The following is a 23,003-nucleotide window of genomic DNA, read 5'->3' on the forward strand; positions in this document are numbered from 1 at the left end:
GCTCTGAAGTTCATTCATCAGCATTCAGCAGCTTCGTCTGAAAGACCTGCAGACATGTTTTACTACCCGGCAGTTTTAACGCGACATACAGGATGTTTTTCTACCATCTGGTGAGTAAAACTGTTTTCTGACTCTTTTAAATCCTTGTACAGTGTAGATACATGAGGTGACTTGCAGCGGTGGAAGAATTCAGCCGCTTCCAGTACCGTAAAGTTCACCACAGCGTGAAAATACTGTGATGGAAGTAAAAGTCCTGCAATAACTTTAAAGTCAGTAAAGTGTTCTTTAGTAAAGTAAAATGAGCCCTCTCACTGAGCAGCATTCAATTCATCGTTTTTATTCTTGCGTGTTTTAATTCACTATGCGTTGTATTTTATAGTCTCATCGTCTGTAAAGTAACAACTATCTACAAGTACTTTATTTCCGTATCAAATGTAGTGGAATTAAAGTATAAAGCAGCATAAAATTGAAATCATCACGTAAGTACAAGAATTAGTGCTTGAGTAATAGTGAAACGTTACTTTCCACCTCTGGTTTGGGCCTTTTACTGCAGCTGTACCGTCCGATTATTAGTAACATCTGTCAAACTGCATTGTGTGATTGATCATGAGGGTTTTAAAGACCTCCATTGAGAGACTAGACTTCTGCTCTGCTGGGTTCTGAACTGGACGTTTGTCTGTTGACTGGCTACATCATAAACGGCTAAATTCCTGCTAAATGTCTCCATCGTCTCTTAATATCCAGAAATACCTGAGATATAGGAGAAAGACAGTTTAAGCTGAATTTTATGCCCCAGCCTTCCTTTAGTCTCAGGGTGAAGGACAGTAAAGATGCTTGATAATTGTCACACACCATAACTGATGTAAAGACTGAAGTGCATGATGTTTCAGTTGTTGTTGTACATTTTACTTAAAAGATTTTGTCTTTTAGTGAAAAAAAATACATTTTTTTGTCGGATCGGTATTAAAATATGAACATTTTTAATGTTTTCCAGGTTAAAATCCGAGATCTACCATAAAAACCACTCACACCATGCACAATTAGCCCTGTGAAAAAAAAAAAAAAAACAAAAACAAAGGGCAGAGTGCAGGTGCATCGGTGACAAAGATAACAAATATCTGGCAACAAAAACACTACATGAAACAAGTCTACGCCTTTGAAGTCTTCTCTACAAAAGACAGCAGCTGTGCACATTATCACGTTGTACACTGTAATAAAAAAAAGTTGCAAAGTTCATCAAAGAATTTTCTAACAGAAATTCCTGTTAATGTTTCAGCCTGAAAAGATATACTGGAATTGTGTGATTTTGTTCAGTTTAGTCTCAAAACAAAAAATTAATATAAAACTTTTACAATTTGGATTATGTGCAGCTGGAATTCTGGAATTTCAGCAGTATGAAGACAGGGACAAAAGTGCACTTTATAAAACCAAATAACACCTCTGCTTTGTTGGCTGAAGGCTGGCTCACAGAGTGTTTTTGAAAGGATGGCTCTCTTACTTGCCTCCATCAGTGGCTCTTTATTGATCACATACTGCACATGATAACAATATGTGCTGTGATATTTATAGCGTGTGGTCGATCTCTGCAAGGACTGTCTCCACTGTGAAAAGTGTGAGATGCACCAGCGACTCATGCCAGGTGACTGCAGTTCTCACTGGTTGCTGGTACAGTTTTAGAGGTTGTAAATTATCCATTTTGTCTTTATACCCTAATAAGTAAAATATGAAACAGGATCATATCTCAGCTCTGTGCTCATTCCAGGCTGGTTGCTACAAAAGGCATCAGAGTTCCTCGAAGGGATATCCTAAAAGTGGACGTCAAAAGCACCTGGTAAGATGTTATTTTAGACGTTTTTTCGTTTGTATAATCGGCTGAACTGTGATCGGTCCAGTTACAATAAAGCTAATGCCTGTACAGTGATGACATCATGACCTACGTGCTGGAGCAGGTCCCGCCGCCTCGACCTGGTCTGCCACAACCTCGCTTCTCCCTTTACCTCTCCTCCCAGCTCCAGTATGGTGTCGTCATCGTCTACCACCGACAGTGTGCTATTTTCCTGGGTAAGAAAATTAACCGTTGATTAATCACTGCTGGAGGAAAGAGATGCTGAGGCTGGTGAACTGGTTCCTGACCTTGTGTCCTTCCAGAGGATCTTCAGTCTGTCATGGGCCAGCTGGTGAAAGCGAGGACATCCCAGAAAATTGATTTGGACGACGACAGCAGGTGAGAACATCTGCTCAACATTTCACACATTTGTCTGCACTTAAAAATGCAAAATGACTCCCGTGTCTTGCTGCCTCGCCTCCTGGTCTCTGTCAGGAAAGCTCTGGATTTCCCTGACGCCCTGTCTCTCCTGGAGGAGGCAGAAGGAGCTCCAGACCCTTTATTCGGAGTGATGCACATGCATCCTGCATGGGCCATGCCCAGTCCCAATACACTGATACAGGTACCCAAATGCACAAGCACGGAAACAAATGCAACACTTAGCAGACGTTTGTGAGCAAAGATAACTCTGGACATCGTCTACATGTCTGTGCTGATTAAAATAAGTGTCCTCCTCTTCTGTGCCTCTCAGATGGGTCAAGAGTATCTGAGAGAAGTCCCTCATGAGCATCCTGAGTTGACCCCTCCAGCTGCTGCTGCTGCTGCTGCTACTGCTGCTGCTGCTGCAGCAGCTATAGACAGTGGTAAGACAACTTGATGTGCTGTGATGACATGAATAATAATGACTGAATAATGATCTCCTCAGGGCACTGGGTCATCGCAGTAGCAGAAAGCAGAAACACGACAAAAATGACTCTCGAAAAGACAAATTAACCAGCAAATAAATTGATACTGTAAATGTAATAAAACGTCTAGAAAAAAATGCTTAAATTGCTGTTAACAGATTTTAACAGAGACTGAAAATCAGGATTATGAAGACTATTTTTCTGTCTTTATAAAGTGATACACTAAATCTCAGGAATGCCCCTTTTATGCAAAAACATTTGCATAGGCCTGTCCTAATTAATTAATTAAGCTTTACAGAAAGATGTATACAAACATGTCCAGAAATGCACAGGACGTCAGCTTGCGTGCAGTAATGTGCACAGGAATACCAGGCAGATCCGGCAGAAATAGTGAGCAGCACATAGCAGAGAGATACTGTCGGTAAGGTCAGGGCAGACTGCCGTCAACAGCCTCCTCCTAATTGGCCGAGGCTGATGTGGTGTCAGGAAGCGCTGCGTAGCCGGATTTCACTCCACAGAGGAGAGCACTTTAATTGCAGCTTGATTTGCTGCATCCTCTCCTGCTGGTTTCACTTGCTTTTGTAGCTGTTGAAATAGTGGCTTTTTATTGACGTCATCCATATTTTTCCCAGTCCCAGTCTTAACGGCATCTCCAGAGGACATTACTCTGAGAGAGACGGAGCCACTCGCTCTCCCTGTTTCAGAGGTACAGCTGTCAAGTAGCTCATGCAAAGACAGACGTTTTATTAGATTTTCTACTGGTTTTCACTTGCGTTTCACCCCTCTTTTCTCTCTTCTTCTCTAGTTTGATGGTGTGGAGCTTTTTGACCACTATCCAGATACTGTTGACTTCCTCTTGGCCCAAACAGATTACTTCCCAGAAGGTGTGTGGCATAGCTAGGAGCTCCTTTCTCTAACAAGACAAGGCTGACAACAAGGGCGTTTCTAACAGGACATGTGGAGATGCAGAGAGAGGAAGTGGCACCAGGAGAGGAAGAGAGGGAGATGGAAAGGGCTGGACGAGACGGAGACCTGGAGAAACTGCAAACCAAAGACCTCACGGGAGCGACTATTGGGTAAATTATCCAGCTGTGCCTCAGGACGTGGGTCACTCTAAACCACACAAACACACACCGACTGTGTTTCTACCTGTGTCAGATTACAGCCCACCAGCCTCTCCAGTGAAGACGCCATGCTGTCGCCACAGGAAGAGCCAGGTCCATCCGTGGAGGAGCCCGGACCCCCCGTAGACCAGCTGACCCCCGTCTCTGCGCCCGTCATGCCCTCCCTACCGCTTGCAGCAAGGGAACGGGAAAGACCAACTCTAGAGTTAGAGGTGCCACTTTGTCGAGAGACAGAATATGGTCCTGCTTTGTAATGAGGCACACTTTATAGAGGTGCTGTGACTAACTTTATTGTCAGTGAATGAATTATTTAGGATTTATTTATAACTTTATTGATCAGCTATAAAGTATTACCAGGAACAGATGAAGGGGTTGCCAGGTTTAATCTGCTAAAGAAGCAGTTATTAATAAAGGTTGTTTACAAGTTCATCAGGTTCCTGCACTTAATAGTAATAGATATTAAATGGATTGTGGTCCAGTGATTTAAAGGTCTGTTGAAGGTTTTCCTTATGAATGAGTGAGCTAAACAAAATAAATGTCAACCTGAAGGAGGATGAACACCAGCAAAAGGGATTTTAGTTAAAGTACAATTTATTAACCCATAATAAATGGTGTCTTACTATGTAGACTATATTTCACAGACGAAGGAAAGTTGTGGTAAATTTACCTCCCACACCCCTCCCTTTGCCCAGGATGTGCCTCCCCCTGAGGTGAAGAGGAGGAGGAAGAGGCAGCTGGTCTTCTTTGACCTGGAAACGCAGATTCCCCAGGAGGTGCTGCAGCAGCAGATCGACGACCCTAAGACTGAGACCAGGAGTCCGCCTCTCCCGCCGCCTTCCTCTCACAGGATGCTCTCTGCTGCCGAGCTCCTCAACAACCCCTGCACCTGTCAGTAACACACCTGTAAAAGACAGGATACAGCAGTGCACCCCCAACACACAGATTAAAGGTTCTGCTCACACACACAGGTGTTTTCAACCTGCCAGGTTGACGTTGGATGCTGGAAATTATGTGTCTGAACTGTAATGCACAAGTAGCAATAGGCCTTTTTTTGACAGGGGACATTTCCACAGAAGGAAGTAGTGGTGGTGTTCATGCTGGCTCACTGTCACACTGTCGTGGCTCGCTGGGACACCTGAACAGAATCGAGCCGTCGTTAATGAGCCACTCAGGCCTCAGAAGAAGTGAAAACACGAGCGTGGGTGGAGCGTGGGTTTTATTGTTAGAGCTTCATGCTGTTTCTAATATTTGTCACTGTGCAGTGGCATCTTTAAAGACAAAACTCACATTTATTTATGTTTTTGTGTGGTTCTATGCGATGTATTGATCATCCGACTAATTGACAGAATTCATGACGCATGCCAGCATCACACAAAGGGGCATTTAGCCAAAGCCTTGTTGCTCTCATATTTTAAAGCAAGTGGTCGCCTGGTGGTGATTTTAGGATTACAGTGTTGATGGGTATTTCACAGGTGGTGATCTCTTTGAATTGTTTGAATTATTTACCCGATGTGCAGCCTGACACACGTCACCTGTAGTTCTACTTTTTTCTGCACCCCTTGCTATTTTCAAGGATATGACACAAATAAGCTTTTCAAAAATAAACCTCAAAGCTATTTTTTCCCCCTGCAGTCTTGCCTGACGAGGTGCGGTCTCTATGGAGACGGGCTGCCACCGTGACGCCCGTGTCGGGCTCGGAGCTGCGGGTCGGGGAGAGAGGGCCCGAGTCCACGGACTCTGAAGGAGAGCGAGAGGTGATCGAGGCGGCCACGACAGAGGAGGAGAGGCTTGAGCTCCAGAGGGTGTGGAAGCTCATTTGTTTATTTGTGCCTCTCTGTGGACATCTGTGAAGACTCTCTGTGCCAAGATGAAGAACCAGTGTGTGTCTGTGTGTGAAAACAGGTCCCCAGAGATGTGTCAGAGCCAGAGATATTTGATATTCCAGGTAAACCTTGTTAGAAAAAGCACGATGGCGCTTGTGTTTAACTGGGGGTGAAATAGTGTTCCCACTGCAGCTGCATTCAGCACGAGCTAAAGTGGTTTTTGTCTTCCCTGAGGGGGAGGCTGAGGTCAGAGGGCCGGGTTAGGCATGTATCACTTATGGTTAAGGGTGAGGACAAGCTTCCAAGGAATGAATTTAGGCCGGTGTCCTCAAATATGTGTGTGTTCGCCCAGGCTATGGTTCACTGCCGCTGGAGGCCTCTGATCAAAGGGAGGCGTCTCGAGAGATCTCCCCCATGTACACGTCCGGGAGAGAAGGGTAGGTGACACAGAACGGTCTGTGAAGCATGTGAGTGCACTCGTGCTCATCTGCATGTGTGTGTTTGCTGGCAGGCCCCCCATCTCCTCGTCTGCTTCTGTGCTAGAGGACATCCCGGAGGTGGTGGATGAGCTGCTGGAACGAGCTGAAGCAGAGTCTTCTGGGTAATGACAGTGATGGCAACACGTTTACCAACCAGTGGAAACTCAGAGCTGGGAAGTGTGGTTTTCCCAGTGTTTGCATTTGGTTTGGTTTGGAGCGAACGATTGTGTGTGTGTGCGTGTGCATGTGTGTGTTCAGGCTGCTGCCGGAGTTGGCCGAGCAGGAAGCAGAGCCTGTGCTTTTTCAGTCTCTTCTGCCGCCAGGGGTCGACCGCAGAACTGTCAGCGGCATCTTTCAGAGGCTCCTGGGTAAGGCGTCACCTTCACTTATCATCAAGTCATCCCATTCCTCATTTGGAAATCGTGTGAATCAAGCTCTCTAATCAAAATGTGACCAGCGAGTTATGATGTAAGACTTTCAGTTTAGGAGACGAGGGACGCCGCTGCCATCTGTGTGATTGGGATTAATAACATACTGAGTTTTCGTGTACAATAATTAATATAAAAAGAACTGCTTTTAAAAAATAGGTCATTTTAGCTCCAGTAAAAGTTCTCTATTGTTTATTCTATATGTGTTATTATATGGATTTTTTCCCCCAGCTGAGTTGAATCAGTAAGTGGACGTTCTAAGCTCGATGTGTGTGTCTTGTCGGCAGAGAATTTATCGGCCAGGAAGGTACAGGCGGAGCAGGATGAGCCATACGGGGACATATTGATTTTACCTGGACAGGGCAGAGGAGAGGACAGGACAGGGCAAGACTGAGCCCCTGAATCAAAAATCAGCATTCAGTGTATAAAAAAACAGCTGTCAAATGTTTTGTTACTGATTTGTTAAAGTTGAGTTTGCTTGAAAACTGAAGCGGTTTGACATGAATAAATGTCACATAATGAAAAAGAGTTGTCAGATTTTCTCCTCTCTACTCTAAGAGTCTGTGTGTGAGCTCACTAAACAGGAATCTGGTGTCAGACGTTGCCAAAGCAAAAAGTCACGTATCAACAAGAAGACAAGTAAGACAAAAGAAAAGAAAAGAAGTATGTTGGGTTACAGTATTTCTTGCTTTGTGATATGCAGCAACATCTTCTCCTGCCACCTCTACTGTGTTTCTGTCTCCTCCCAGAGGACAAGAAGAAAGTCTGAGGAAGAATTTTCCACAATGGATACGAATTTTATTCAGGCTGAATATTGAGCTATTTGAAATTCTCTGTCCAGTAATCTAAAGCATTCTACTTTATTTATTGACTGGATTTCAGAGCAGCAGAGTGTAGCAGCGAGTGATTCAGACCGTCAGAGGGAGAAATATACACATATGTGTTATATTCTAATTTATTCCCGTGCATGCTCTGAGTATCTCAGGCAGCAGCTCTTGCACCGAGTGCACGCAGGCAGGAGAGTCACAGAGTTTCTATGGTTACGAGGATGCACTGTCGCTGTGAGGTTTTTCTCATGGTTCCCAATAAGAGCTTTTTAGGTCAGCATGATGCAAAATCATTCATGTTATTGTACCTCAATACTGACATATCGTGAAATCTCACAAGTTTCCATTTTTGGTTGACGTTACACAGGATGAACCCAGCTAAAAATACCTGGAATAGAACAAATGAGGAGCTCATATTCATGTCAAAGTAATGCTATGAAAATAATTAGCAACTCCTAAATAATAAAGATATTTTATTTAAATTTCAAGCAGTGGAAAACAGAAATCCAGTCAATAAATAAACCTGAAAGAAATATCTACAACTTTACCTATGGAGAATTTTGCTTATATTATAAAAGGGAAACGGTCACTATTTCAAAACATTTGGGGACCTTTTATTGAATACATGGAGAATGTGGATTTGAGTGGTATGGGGAGTGAGATGGGGGAGGAGGCGTAGTTATTGGTAGTCCTCTGCAGTGTCCTTTGCAATGTCCTAAAATAATACTCTTTTTTTATTTTCTCCTTTCTGTTTTTCTTGTTTTGATACTCCACATCCTTATTATGGGTGAATTATATATCTGTGTTTAATCACACAGTATAAAACAGAGAAGCCTTTGTTTTTGGGTTATTGTTGTTGTAATCTTGGGTTTTTTTTCATGTTTGTACGTGAAAATGCTTTAAAACTTAATAAAAATAATGATGGGAAAAAAAAACAAACCTGAATGCTTTAGTTTACTGGACAGAGAATTTGTATCCATTGTGGAGAAGCTGAGACAGAGATGAATTTTCTCACAAGCTGTTTAAAATACATAGAAATCAGAGAAGATTTGTTCCTCAAATTCATCCAGGAAATCTCAGACTTTCTCCTCCTCCCAAGAGACGAATTCAAAGCCTTCTGGGTGGAGACAGAACTACAGTAGAAGTGGCAGGAGAGGATGTTGCTGCATATCACAAAACAAGACATATTTCAACCTAACATCTTTTCTCATTTCTTCTCTGTGTTCTACTGTTTACAGGTGGGAGGAGCGGCGAGCTGGGGGGTTGTGGGTCGGTGGTAGTGATGGGGTGTCTGGAGGTGTTAGGGTCAGGGGTCAGTGCAAAGGTCAAACGTCACCATCAATCATTTTTTTGACACAAGGTGATGCATACGGTATATCTCTTTGTGACCATCAACTTTAAGAGATTTCTTATTGACTTTTATTGATTATTAGAGGCATTGCTTTATATTATTCTGCACTGACATAAACATTGAAACAGGCACCTCTCTGTTCAGCTAATGCTCCCCTACACAATCAAAGCTTTATAAGAGCCGTGTCAGTTATTTCTGTAAAGAAAGCATGCGCTGTGTATGAACGGTATCTGGAGCATTCAGCGCAGGACAGGTGTGGCAAAACATTGCAGGGGTTAAGGAGGTACGAGGAGGAGGGTAAGTAAGTCGGGTGAAACTGGATCTCCCCTTCGTCACTCCCCTTGGCCAGATCTTGATTCTCCTCTGAAGACTTTCTCAGGGGGTTGTGACCAACCGTTTATTATTAGCATCTGTCTCGGCTCTCTCTTTCTCACTCTCTCTCGCTCCTGTCTGTCACTTTCTGTTTTTGTCTTGTGCTTCGGCTTTCTTGTTCACTTTTTCCGCTGTTTGATGTTTTCTTGTCTTTATTCCTCTCAAGGTGATTCTTCTGCTGTCGGTTTCTGTGGTTAGGCTGCGTAGCTGTGTCTCTCCTTCGCCTCTGGTTTCCGCTGACAACACTTCAGGCTATTTTTTGCTTTGTTCCAACTCCGTGTCCTTTAGCTTTTCTGTTCCATTGCTTTAATTTCATATTGTCCCGTCCTCTGTCCTCAATTTTTCCCCTAAACTCCATGTAGTCTATCTTTTCTGCTGCTGCTTCACCTGCCTTCATCTTATTGGAACCTCCCTCTTCTCTTCCACCCAAGCTAATCTCTCAGTAGCTCTGCACTTCTGCACAATGGGGAAGACAGAGCTGTACTCTCTCTATAAGGGTTTTGTGGACTGTATTTGCCTCTGCCTCTCTGTGAGTATCTCCATTCTATGTGCATGCATTTTCTATGTTCTTGCTTTTGTTTCTTTGCACAAACACACCTCTGCATCACGGTTGACCTCTGACCTGAAATCATCTGCACTCTGTGGTAATTTCGCCTTTAAGCTCCTCAATCGTTTAACAACAAATCACATGCAGGCTGTGTGTGTTTGCACAGCATGTGTCACTTGCTTGTCTATTTTGTGGCCCCGTGTCCTGCAGTAAGTGTCTCCTCAGCACATGCTGGGCTTCTCATATTAATAACAGTCTCAAAGTGAGGATGGAAATAGAGCCTCAGCTCCTCCAAAGAGGCCAGAAGCCGTTTGACATTTCTTATTAACCTCCTTTAGAACAAGCTCAGGTCATCAGGATCAACCTCAATGTGCATAAGCTCACATTCTGGAGGATTTGCTTTCATCACGGCCGCATTAAGGGATGCATGAAACGAAGCAGCTTTCAGGGCACATTTGTTTCTATTGGCATGTAAGTTTGAGTGCATCGGTCATAGCCAGAGGGGAACAAGGCGGATGACCTTTCAGGACCCAGACGTCAGATGTCACTCTGTCTTCTTTAGTTGGACAGTGAAGACAGGGACAGAGAAAGGCTGATCTCTGCTCAGATTTTTCCGCTTTTGCTCCACCTGTCATAAATCTGGTTGACTTTGTTTCCAGCGGAGCAGCCATGAGGCTGCAGGCGACAACGAGAGGGACACTGAGAATGGACACCTGATCTACAAAAGTGGGGACGTCCTCGAGGACAGATGTAGGTGTGGGTTCAGTTGGAAGTGATGGCAGCCATCAAACTGTAATTGAAAATGTACTGAAAATGTTAAATAGGTAAAAGCATGTAAGTAAAATGCACTTAAAGTTTTAAAGTAAAAGTACTCAAAGCAGAAAAACGTCCCTAATGACTGTTGTGTAAAGTAGCATCAAAAAAGGCTCAAGTAAAGTACAAATACCTCAAAGTTACTTGAGTAAATGTACTTAGCTACATTCCACCACTGTCTGTCTTCCAGATGAGATAGTCGACACTTTAGGTGAGGGAACTTTTGGGAAAGTGGTGCAATGTTTGGACCACAGCAGGTAATTTGCTCCATCTAATAATAAATGCTGACCAACATGCGACCCGTGCAGTATTTGTTAGTTTTAAAGGCAGTGTTTTAACACACAGAGGAGGAGGTCAAATTGCTCTGAAGATCATTAAGAACTTGGAGAAATACAGAGAAGCAGCCAAACTGGAAATCAATGTGCTGGAGAAGATCAGCGAGAGGGATCCGCACAACAAGCAGTGAGTAGTTTGTGGTGATGTGCCTCTTCTCCTGTCTCGTACATTTACCCTCGTTTATTGTGTTTCTTCTCCTGTCAGTCACTGTGTGCAGATGCTGGACTGGTTTGACTACTACGGTCATGTGTGCATCTCTTTTGAGCTGCTGTCGCTCAGCACTTTTGACTTCTTGAAAGCAAACAACTTCCTGCCTTATCCAATTAACCAGATCCGACACATGGCCCACCAGATCTGCCACGCTGTCAGCTGTGAGTCCAATATGCATCACATTAACGGTGCCACTTTGCTTTTTTTGGGATCAATGTCAGTGATGGCAGCAAGCCGATTATTCACAGCTGTCCCACCGATGCAGCAGAGGCAAGGCAGGTAGATATTTAGAGGGTGAGTTTTCCCTGGAGATGGTGCAAGTGTTCCTGATTTACATCCCCTTACCAGAGAAAGGCATGGCAAGCACAATTTGGGCTTCATAATCCATTATTCTACTGATTTTTTTTTTTATTAGTTTAATTGATTCATTTCATTTCAGAAAATAACAAAGAAATATTTGTTTTTTATGACCCACAATCCAAAATCCAGAAGTATTCAGTTTTCTATGGGAAAACAGGCATACAGGGCCGAAGGGGTGGCAGATTGCAGCCTATCACCCTCTCAGCAGAGCCAATGATTCACTGCAGCCCGCCTTTATCCTTAGCAGTCGTAGCAATGTGATGAGGAGGTGTGGATGAGTTGATGTTCAGCTCCGACCGGAAGTCCTGGGCGATGATGGTGCCCTGTTACACTCCACAGTGTTGACTGTGGAGTCACACAAGGTGATGCGGGTGGATGGGGCTGGGCTCTTTCTGACACCCACAACCCTCTCCGCTGTCTTTAGAGTGTTGACCCCGAAGTTTTTCTGCCCACACCAGGTCACCAGATTATGAGCCAAGTAAGGGTGGTGTCATCCGCTGACTTCAGCAGCTTGACAGAGTGATGACTGGAGCTGCAGCTTATTGGTCAACTGGTTTATGTAGTGATTCAAGGTGGCACTGAGAAAAAGAGCTTTATTCAAGACTTTATTATAAATAATGTGTTTGTTTATAATGTTTTGCCATCTATTAATAGTTAGTCACAATGTGAATATAAAAAATTTTGTGTTGCCAGGTTGTGAGGCTGTTTTTAACAGTACTTACTATGAGTGTAGGTGTATTGTGAATCTATTTGAGGTGCACATTTGAGGACCATTAAAGCTACAAAACGTTAAAAACACGGCACACACTCAGGGATTCCAATATTTTTAATTAAGCCAACATTTCAGCAGACAAATTTGCTTCATCAGGGTTTGTGATGTTTATCATTTTCCACTAACGTTCATTTTTCCCCCACAAATCTATCATGATGTCTAAACTGGCAGAAAACCTGACCAGACGAGGGCGTCGGCTCTCTCCTGATAAATCTTAAGTCTACTTCCCTTCCTCTGCTCCCTCCCTCTGTCTCCAATGCAGTTCTCCATGACAACAAGCTGACTCACACCGACCTGAAGCCTGAGAACATCCTCTTTGTCAACTCAGACTACTCCCTCATATACAACGCTGAGAAGGTTAGAAACAACTGCAGGCACAAGGGCTGGGACCTGAAAGAAGATCAGGGTGTTAAATAAGCAGGGATTAATGCAGGCAGAACAACTGGGGAGATTGCTTTGTGGTTGCCCATTTGGATGCAAATTTTTCCAGGCAGTACCCGTGAACCACCCACATGTATTTCCTTTAGGCACACTTACTTATCCAGTATGACTGGATAAGTATTCTCATCTCCGTGGTACTATTGTTAAAGAGATTTCTTTTCACATTTTCTATTTAATAGAAAAATGCCATGTTTTTTTAAACTTGTTTCCATAGTTTCCTATCAGTAAGAATGAGATCGTGCCCACAGGTTATTGCTGAGATCTTTCAAGGCTGGGTATCACAGAGAAGAAATGGGCACGAAACACGAGCAGTGAGACAGTCATCTTAGCCAAATTTCTTTGGAATTGAAAACAAGAGCAGAGGTAAAATTATTGTCCAATGTTAAGTATGTGATGCAAACATCATTTTCACCTTTCCTTTGCAGGCTGATTAAACTCAAACTATCATTGCAAACTATATTTGCTTCAATTTGCACCGCAATGGGCAAATTTGCATCTAATTGGGGGGTTCAGTGCTGTTTGTACACAGTTTTCTTTTGCAGTAGAGGATTATTACCGTCACTGGAGTGCTCACTCACAGTTTTATCTCCAAATAAAGTGCTGTAGATCTGGCTAAAGAGTGAAGTTCACCACTTTGTGAACGCATGATTGTACTTAACTAGAATCACCCTTTAAATGATGAGGCAAACCAAAACATCACATTGCTCCTTCTGTCTTCTTTCAGAAGTGCAACGAGAGGAGAGTAAATGACACCACAGTGCGGCTGATTGACTTTGGTAGCGCCACCTTCGACCACGAACACCACTCTGTCGTCATCTCTACACGTCACTACCGGGCTCCAGAGGTCATTCTGGGTAGGAGATGCTGATTTAAACCTGGGAGTAACCAGGAGCTGTCAGTGCTGTTGTGTTTGAAGGTTTTGTCCCTCTTCTCTCCCACAGAGTTGGGTTGGAGTCACCCTTGTGATGTGTGGAGTATTGGCTGCATGCTGTTTGAATACCACGAAGGCTTCACACTGTACCAGGTCACATGAGTGTTTATACCGCTTGCATGCAGAAAGTAGGATGATTGTGATGTTGACGACACGGTCTATTCATTCAATTACAGACTCATGACAATAAGGAGCATCTTGCTATGATGGAGAGAATACACGGAGCGATTCCTCAGAGAATGATCCAGAGGAGCAGGTAGTGCACTCCCGTACACTGTCACTTACGCACAAACACACAGGCAAACAAACTTCATCTGATAAAACATTATTCTTCCCTCACAGAAAGCAGAAGTATTTCCACCGTGGGCGTCTCGACTGGAGCGAGTGCTCCAAGGCCGGACGCTATGTGAAAGCCAAGTGCAAACCATTACGGGTGAGCCGAGGCAGGGGCAAACTTTGACTGCAAACATGAGTCAAGCACAAGAGCTCCCTCACACAGCATGTTTCTCTCTTAATCCTTGTTTTTGCAGAAGTACTTGTTGTCACACAGCACAGAGCAACACCACTTTTTTAATCTCTTGGAGAGGATGCTGGAGTACGAGCCCTCAAAACGCATCTCTCTCTCCTCCGCTCTGTGTCACCCCTTCTTCCTGCCCCTCCATCATCCAGGAAGGAGTCAAGTCTGGAGGGACAGCTGTGACATGAGCAGATGACCCCGAACAGCCACTTGACTTTGTGAGGACCACACCAGTGTGTTTGCAAGTTTTAGTTTCTCAGTTACAAATCGCGCATACGTGGCATTATATTTCAACCAAGAGAGGGAAATTAAAATAAGGGCTTAAGAGTTATTGAGGAATACATGGTTTCATATTGTGTGCACTATATGAGACCCTATTTTGATGTTATCAATGGGGTAATAATGCCATGAGACGTACAGAAAATATTCCTCTGGTGGAGTTTAGACTGCGCTGGTGGTGAAAGAGTGAGGGAAAATAGCTGAAGATTTGGATGGATGTGATGTGGAAGGACCCATTGGACTGATGGCTGTGATGAAGCAGGAAGCTAAGGTGGGTCAGTGTCAATGAGACACTGAAGTGACAGCGTGAACACCCTCAGTCAGCTGATTCAGCTGTAAGTGGGAAGGAAAAAGCTCAATTTTATTCACAATATGTCGCAAACGTATGACACAAGCTGTGAGTACAACTCTGAAATATTTCCTTTAATTATAGATTGAGTTAGATTGTTATGATTAGAAACAGTTTACACACCAAGCAGAGACGCAGAAACATTAGAATTCATCCTGAGTCGTGTTTCAGGCCACCTGGGGAGTTTAAGTCCAATATTCCATCTCCTTTAGCGCTGTTTTTGGTCTCCACCAACTTCTGAGGGAAATACCTGGCTCCTTAGCTGCTGAATGCCCCACAGTGTTCAGCAGCTACTCTCTAAAAGGGTCTGTCTGCTGTTTGGTGATGGGCAGGTAGTGAGCAGTCTGCTCACTGTCACTGAAAGCTCTATAGAGCTGAGAGGAACTGCAGTCAGGTGGTTATTCTCTGTGGGTTCATCACCATGCGTGACCCCTTTCACATGGACGTAGCCATATGATCCATTGCTAATGTAAAATTATAAATTGTAGCTGCTTTAAAGCGTAAGTATGAAAGATAGACTTTGTAATTGAACTTCTGCTAAGCCATGGTACATTTTAGCAGTTTAACACTGTTGTAACTTACAGTACTTTTCCACAGCTTTGAATATGGTTTCACTTTTTTTCTATTTTTCCTACAGCTCCGGGCTTTATTTTCTCTCCATTCATTTTTGTGTCAGACTCTTAAAGCTTTTTTTTTGTCTATGCTACATTATCATTGCATTGTAGTGCGGTTAAGTGCAGATTGATTTAGAAAGTGCACTGTGTTTCATCATAACAATAATGTATCTCTGAAAAAAGGGATTGCATACTTGACTTTCACAAGTGGCATCAGCCTGCTGATAGATTTTTGTGTCAAAGTAAATGAGGTGGAAACCAGTGGATGCCTGGAACAGTGGAATAATTCATTTGTAAGACGCAGCAGCATGGTTTGCAGCATGGTTAGCTGGTGACGTAAATGTACGTGGATGGAAGGAAATGAGCTAAAACAAGCAAAATCACTACGTATTGTCTTTTAAACACTGGTCCTCATGTGCATCAAGTCTGCTTCAAAATGCTAAAGAAATGGTATCTCTAAAATTTAGAGGATATAGTCACAAAAAACTGTTTGGTCCTTTAACAAGTGGTTTTATGCTCCCAGTCACTTAACAACAATAATTTGTGAGGGTTTTTTTGTAATACATTTTGTATCGAATGACTTCTTTTCACCCGGAGTGCAGTCCATCCGTGCATGTCACACACACACACACACACACACACACTCCTCACAGTCATCCTTTGGCACCTTGATTGAGTGCAGCTCAGCAGAGAGCACGGTCACAAGGCTGAGCGAGTGTGTGTGCTGGCCAGTTTTCCTCTTCAGCCTTGGCAGAGCTGAGAGAGACTTACTGTCCGCGTGTGTGTGTTTGACTGAATGAGACCTTATTTCTGACGCGTATGTGTGTGGGAGGTTGTGTGTCCTTGTATGTGTGTATTAGTGAGAATATGTCTAAGTGTGTGTGTGTGTGAGTGTGATCTTTATCCTTGGCTATACTAAGTGTGATTTTAGGCTGTGAATAAACATGAACGATGCTAAAATTAAAACAGGCGTTTTTATGTGTGTGTGCAGACTTGATGAAGGAAAGAAAATCAGCATCTCTCTGTGTGTCTGTGAAAAGACTCGATCCCATTTACTTAACATGAACTTAACATGTTAAGATTGAGTCAAAACCAAGCATATGGCTGGACTGTGCATGGTCAGCGCACTGCTGAGGACATGCAATGCCAGCTGAGACAGTGTAAAACATAAAACAGAGTTTGATAGTTATGCTCGTCAACAAAAACCACACACTGGCTCTTGGAGAGGGAGTGGTGAAACAAGGCATATTCAGCTGGTTGCAGTCTGCAACCTCACCACTAGATGGCCCTAAATCTGACAGGCTGGGCCTTCGAACAAGTGGTTTAACAGATCATTGCTGTTTAGGTACTGTTCTCTCCAATAGACCTTAAACCTGCAAGACGAAAATATTTATAGCAAGTTATTTTTCACATTCACTCATATTTATTATCTTTAAACTAGAATTACATGATATCATATAGAATAAAATATGAGAATGACATGGTTGTATTATGAGAGGTGGATACAGAAGTGAGAGATGGCGCCTATTCATTTGAATAAAAATTGCTCACCCAGCGCTGCAGGGGATCTGTCCACAGCAGGATAGAAATGACCAGGAATTACTCAAGTCGTGTGTGTGATCTATTCGACAGCATGAAAAAATCCTCATTTCTTTGCCTGTGTTGTGGTTTCTACCTATGTTGTAGCCTTTCAGTGTCTGAATGAGTGTTTTTATGTTTCTGTCTCTAGATTTGAGGAGTCCCTTTTAACTGATCCAAATAAGCTCAGAAAACAGAAATGATTAAAAAAAAAGATTGTGTTCAAAGAGTGACTCCCCTGACTGTCATACTGGCTTTATTTAAAGCGTGCTTTATCATTTAGGTCATTCTACTAATATGTAATGATGAGATGTGAGATTTATATTTAGCTAACCTTTTGTTTTTGCAGCCTCTCATGAGTTCATGCATGGGAACGTGTGCATGAGTGTGTGTGTGTGTGTGTGTGCGTGTTGGTATCAGTGACTGCCTTTCACGTGTTGGACACTGATCCACCTAAGAATCCCTTAAGTGGCTCTTTTTGGTGGGCTTGCATGGAAGCTTTGATTCTTTCTCTCTCACACACATGCACACACACACACACACACACACACACAACCCTATACTTCACAGTAGGTTTTAAAAAATGTGCATTGCTTGAGCAGCTTTGCATGATGTAATAAACTGGTGAGTATTAACACATTTCAGATGGTCGATAATGTCCTCTCCATTTTTCCTCACCTGCACCTGCTGACCCAGGACCACCTCAACCTCCCTCCCTTTAGCTGTTAATGCCTGTTTCTTGTATAAACTGATCCCAGATCTGTCACAGAACATGAGCTAAGGGAGGAGGCGTGGCTTCTCTCTGCGATCTTGTTAAAGGATTAAATCCTCCTCACCTGTCAGAAATCGAAGTGGTCTGTGCAGCAGAGGGGGAGAATAGGAGGGAAACAAAGGATCGAAGGATTTCAAATGGGTTGGTCAAAGTGTTCAGAGGGTGTGTGTGTGTGTGTGTGTGTGTGTGTGTGTGTGTGTGTGTGTGTGTGTGTGTGTGTGTGTGTGTGTGTGTGCGTGTTCGTGTGTGTGTGTGTGATGTCAATGCCAAATAGGGCATTAGAGTAGCGCACAAAAGTCAACGTGAGTCATTCAAGCATAGAAAATACACGAAAAGGGAATCAGGAGGAGTGCTGGAGCAAATTCAGAGAAAAGTCTCCTATTTAGCAGCAGGATGTGAACATTTTATACACACTATAATGTAGCTGTAAGAGGACTGAAGTGTTTATGGATTCATGAACAACTTTAACTCCTCCTGTGGGCACCCGTAAGTGGAGGCAGGTGTATAAAGAGATAATGACTGATAATATAGTAAAACACTGGTTTGTAAGTTATAAATGTTGACAAATACTGTACATTAAACTCTTAAAAATATCCATAAATCTGCGTCCAACTACATTATAGTGTGTTACAAACCTTTTATTAAATGTTTATATGGTCCTAATGTTAAAGAGTGTAAGACTTAAGCATTTGCTCTTTTGTCTGTTTGTCCGTGCATATCTGCAAACTGTAGTTAGTTAGTTAGTTAGTTATTTTTTAGCAACCCATAAAAAAACTGATGGAAAATCAGTGGATTAGTAGAAAAAAAATGATTAAAAATGATTCATAAGAATGAGGAAAGGGGGCTAAAATAAGATTTGTCACATTGTCTCCTAAATACATCAAAATTAGCAGTGTTCCTTATCTACGTTACAAATGATACAGATAAACTGAGTCAGGATTTGATTCTATTTGCTCAACATGCAGCAGAAAGTTGCTGCATGTTGCGTCTTCCTCTTGAGGTTTTGAATAAAATGAATGATATCTGATCTGTTATGCGTGTGCCCAGATTAACCTGTTCTCTTCACACCTAAAGATGTACCACGCCATCAGGGATGTTCTAACTTCTTCCTAATCTTTGTCCCGGGTCATTTATGGAGCAGATAATGGAGAAAACACACTTTGCATCTTTAAATAAGCTTCAGCATTGATGTATTTTGGCTTGGTGCAGAAAACAGGGGGAGGTGGCCTCACTCTGTCACTTCCTCTTTGACATTTTGGGCAGCTTTTTGGTCCAGTCTGGTCCAGTGATCAATACTTTTCTCTTATCTCGCTGTGACTCAGACGCTGCTGTCTCATGCCAGACTCTCTCCATCCAGGTGTCTCTTTGTTTCATTTCCTCTCCCCAAGCCTTTGCTCACCTCTTCATCTCTGATTATCCAGTGAACCAAATGCTGACTGTGTAAGGAAGTGAAAAGGTGCTGGAAGTTATATTTTGAGAAAACTCAGATTTGCAGACCAACTGCCTCTTTGTAATCTTTGCCCCACAGCTTTAGTGCTCCAGAAGAAATAAATAAAATGCAGGTGTTGCAGCATTTTAAGAGCACGAGTGAGACTCTAAATACAGGAACAAGACTGATGTCAGCATGTGTCTCTCAACATGACATCAGCTAAAGTCTCTAAATCTTCACCACAAACACGTGAGTCATCGGGTGCATTCCCTGCCACGGCTAACGAGATTCCCCTCATTAAGTCCTTTAAGTGGTAAGCTGTATAGAAGAGTTGGGGGTGTTGAAGAGTGGAGTGAGTCTGCTGGAGGGAAGCAGAAGAAGCAGAGGCTTAAACTTGGACCAGAAAACAGTCATTTTCTCCGCAGAGGGCCGAGGAGCACCAGCGCAACGTCTCGTGGGGAGTCTGCTGTTTCTTCTTTGTTGTGTCTGATTTGTACTAAAGCTTTGGTGGATTGTCTGGCGGTGGTGGAGGCCATCTGGCTGGAGCTTTATCAGGATCTTATGCTGTGAGCCTTTGGCCAACTGTGACTTCTTGCATAGGTAAGAAAAGTCTGGACCAAGATGCTAAACTGAATTAATACTGTGTGTGTGTGAAAATAACCTGCTTTGCACGAGTCTGGCTTTGATCATTTTTCAGTTCTTGTCTGGTTTCCATCTTTCTCTCCTCTTTGTGTCATGTTTGTAAGCAGGTGTGTGTGAGAGAGTGTGTTTGCTAAGTCTGTCTGTCTGAGCCTTGTCTGAATGCCGTCCTTGTCCTTGGCATGTCTCAGCCTGAGTTACTGCCGCCACCAGACGTGACTCTGTGTGCGTCCTGAGTTGTCCTGTCGGAGCCACACAACATGAGCGAAGGACAAAACCTTTCTATATTTGCCCATCATCTGTCAAAGAAGTAGCGGCGCTCATTCCCTCCCGTCCCGAGTGCTGTGGCGCACCATGGAGGCTGTGGTGAGAGCGAAGAAGTCGCTGAGGAGGCCCATCAGGAGGCTGACCAGCTGTGTGTCGGGGGTGAAGGAGAGGAAGTTATGTGCCAAACGCAGGAACGTGATGGGAAGAGGAGGGGGAGGAAGAGGAGCGTGCAACAGGTCGGGGAGGACCCCTCCTCTCCGCGCCGCCGCACACCCCAAAGACCCGGCAGTCATCCGCTCGTACCAGGCAGACCTGGAGAAGGAGAGGCAAGTGGACTCGTACTGTAGAAACACCATGCAGTGGTGGAGGAAGTATTCACATCCAGATACTTAAAGGCAGAATGAGCAAAAATAATCCCTCTCAGTCAACACTTATGAGCCACTACAACTGTGTGCTCTGTATCTGCAGAGCACACTGTATCTCCATGCCTGTATGTCCTGATGCTTTTCTGTGTGTCAGCCTTTGGGCAGTGGGTCCGTAGCCCCTCAGCCATGATACTTTGATAAGTAAAAGAACAAGAACTTGTTCAGCTCAAATTGTCCTTACTCGTTTTACTCGTTTACTTCACATAAACTTCACATATTGGACATAATCAAATGCTAAAAGCTTATAATAACATGGCTCTTGTCAGGAAGCAGACACAGTGTGTGTGTGTGTGTGTGTGTGTGTGTGTGTGTGTGTGTGTGTGTGTGTGTTTTACTTTGACAACAAGGCTGACATCTCATCGTCACCTCCAGACAGACGGGAGCTTCTCAACACAGAACATGTGAAGTGTGAAGGGCACTGAGGCTTCTCAGATCTACTGCATGTCAAAGCATAAATTCAAGCTGTCTGAAAAGACACAGATTCAAACGTTCCTCTGTGCTCATGAAGCTAAACTCTCCTGTCTGGACACAAAAACAAGTGATCGACAGATTACTCCTTTTACTATCATGACAAGGAATTATTTTCTATTTCCTCTGTGCCTGTTTGCTAGCTACACTGAAGATTGCTAAACTCGCTGGCTAATTAGAGGCAGTAAAAGAATCATATGCACAAAAAATGCCACTGACACACGTTAAACACGTTATCTGATCAAATCCTGCTCATTCTACCTTTAAGTATGAATATATATATAATAATACTTCATTACAAGTAAGTGCAAGTACACAAGTATTATGAGCTAAATGTACCTGAATATCAAAAGTGCCTAACAGAAAATGTTATATGCTATGTTATGTTTTCGATACGTATTGTTGATGCATGAGTTTGCAAGCAGCATTTTACTTTTGTAGCTGCTCTGGACGAAGCAAATTCTCTTTTATTTATTTACCGTTGGGTAATTTCTATCATAATACATACATAGATAATCATATGTTTTGTAAGTACAATTTTAATATGTAAGAGAAAAGGGATGCTTTGTTTAAGATAAACAAATGAAAAGTGAAAGATTTCTGAATAATTTCTGAAATTTAGTTGAGTAGAAGTGTGAAAATGGGAAAACTGACTTTTTTTGCATGTGAAACAAAGTTGTAATCTGACAAAGAAATACTGTCAAATCCAACAAATGTATGACTTCAGTTTTCCACTTCATGGCAATGAGGCCAACCCACGTGCTTTGAACCCACATTGTTTTTAAATGTGGCATTTTCCTAATGGTACTGTCTGCTGCAGCTGCTAATTGCTTCAATCAGAGAAGGCAGCTAAAATCAGTCAAGTTAATTCCAGTCACCTGCGCCATGGAGGAGCTATTGCTTGATGACATTCAGTCTGCGATATGTCAGGTGTATTTGTGTTTTGTCTCCTGTGTTTACAGGAAGCTGCGGGAAGCAATGAACGCTCAGAAGAATGCAGAGAGAGCAGCTATGAGGGCGCACTTCAGGAGGAAATATCAGCTGTCTGAGGTCTGTGTTTATGTTTGTAGTCAAAGAAGAGAAACCCACACACACTCAACATACTGAATGATTCTTCATTCCCTGTTTAAACGTAAATTCCCATGGTTTTTGAAAGTGGAAATAACTTGTGCACACCCGTAAGATTAAATGGCATTTATTTTTTTTTAGATTCTGCAGTAACTTAGTGGTTATAAACCTGAGTCACATAAAACTGTGGACCATTGAGTCTTGAACGAACTCCTCTACATATTCTCCTATACAGCCCTTAGATATTTTGTGTAAAAGCATTTCTATTAACAAAATAAATGTAGAGGCCTGTGCAGCCTTTGTCAAGGAAGGCACACTTTTATTTTGTCAAACCTTCACAAACCAGATAACAGGCCTGCAGGTCGCAGGTGTTTCTAGTCGTTATCCACAATATGTGTAATGTACAGTATGTAGACAAACACATAGTTAATTTAGATCATCAAGATGTTTTTTTTGTCACATGTTTAGCCTTTCAGCCCTCTTCTTCTATTTTTCCTTCACGATTAGAGCCCCAAGGACACGAGCCACCTGAGGTCCGTTGGAGGGAAGGTGTCGCTCCCCCATGAGCTGTCGAAGATCATTCATCCCGAAACCAAAAGCAAGGACGGCGGCTTCCACCTACTGAGCGCCTTCCAAGGCCTCAGCTTCGGCACAGCGGCGCTTGCGGGGAGGAGACACAGCAAGGCGACCACTTCAACACCAGCAAGGGGGGACGTTTGTAAAGTCATGTGATCAATACGTGGTCACAGGGACGATCAGTACACTGCCCTCTGATTGTGTCGGTTGTTAAAAAAAAGTGGGGGGAAACCACAGGGGGAATACCGTCATACATAACTCCTGCTCACACACATACCATGCTTCAGCATCAACATTCAAACTCAGTCCAGTCATCTCTGTTACCATGGCTACAGCATCAAACATCATTGTTTATATCTGATGTCTTTGGATTAATATTACTGCTGCATTCGTGTGTATGAGGCATTTTACTGCTGCACTTGTTCAAGGTTGAGCTAATTCTACTACTTTGTATACTGTTGTGTCGTCTTATCCACAG

At 43.1% G+C, this 23,003-nt stretch overlaps 3 protein-coding genes across 4 annotated transcripts; all 3 read left to right on the plus strand.

Annotated features, from left to right (window-relative positions):
- The first annotated feature begins 54 nt into the window (after positions 1-54).
- LOC121610319 (meiotic recombination protein REC8 homolog) lies at positions 55-6,978 on the plus strand. Its single transcript, XM_041942355.1, has 17 exons — positions 55-110; positions 1,763-1,831; positions 1,919-2,061; positions 2,149-2,224; positions 2,321-2,447; positions 2,577-2,688; positions 3,369-3,436; positions 3,536-3,614; positions 3,683-3,806; positions 3,889-4,066; positions 4,547-4,742; positions 5,487-5,656; positions 5,757-5,799; positions 6,030-6,114; positions 6,189-6,278; positions 6,415-6,524; positions 6,872-6,978. Exons 1-17 carry the CDS (start codon positions 55-57, stop codon positions 6,976-6,978), a joined length of 1,833 nt encoding a protein of 610 aa, XP_041798289.1.
- A 2,558-nt stretch (positions 6,979-9,536) lies between these two features.
- On the plus strand, positions 9,537-14,327 carry clk2b (CDC-like kinase 2b). Of its 2 annotated transcripts, none has more exons than XM_041942657.1 (11): positions 9,537-9,663; positions 10,341-10,431; positions 10,685-10,751; positions 10,825-10,956; positions 11,035-11,201; positions 12,435-12,529; positions 13,338-13,467; positions 13,555-13,637; positions 13,721-13,800; positions 13,887-13,977; positions 14,075-14,327. In XM_041942657.1, the coding sequence occupies exons 1-11, from the start codon at positions 9,598-9,600 to the stop codon at positions 14,255-14,257; spliced, it is 1,185 nt and encodes a 394-aa protein (XP_041798591.1). In that variant the 5' UTR covers positions 9,537-9,597; the 3' UTR covers positions 14,258-14,327. The 2 variants fall into 2 exon arrangements, with proteins under 2 accessions (XP_041798591.1, XP_041798590.1); XM_041942656.1 differs by having other exon boundaries at positions 10,840-10,956.
- Positions 14,328-20,075: 5,748 nt separating this feature from the next.
- On the plus strand, positions 20,076-22,681 carry LOC121610180 (complexin-3-like). The gene is made up of 3 exons (XM_041942169.1): positions 20,076-20,318; positions 21,848-21,931; positions 22,457-22,681. Exons 1-3 carry the CDS (start codon positions 20,076-20,078, stop codon positions 22,679-22,681), a joined length of 552 nt encoding a protein of 183 aa, XP_041798103.1.
- The last annotated feature ends 322 nt before the right edge of the window (positions 22,682-23,003 follow it).

This window comes from Chelmon rostratus, chromosome 8 (assembly GCF_017976325.1).
Source record: "Chelmon rostratus isolate fCheRos1 chromosome 8, fCheRos1.pri, whole genome shotgun sequence".
Lineage (NCBI taxonomy): Eukaryota > Metazoa > Chordata > Actinopteri > Chaetodontiformes > Chaetodontidae > Chelmon > Chelmon rostratus.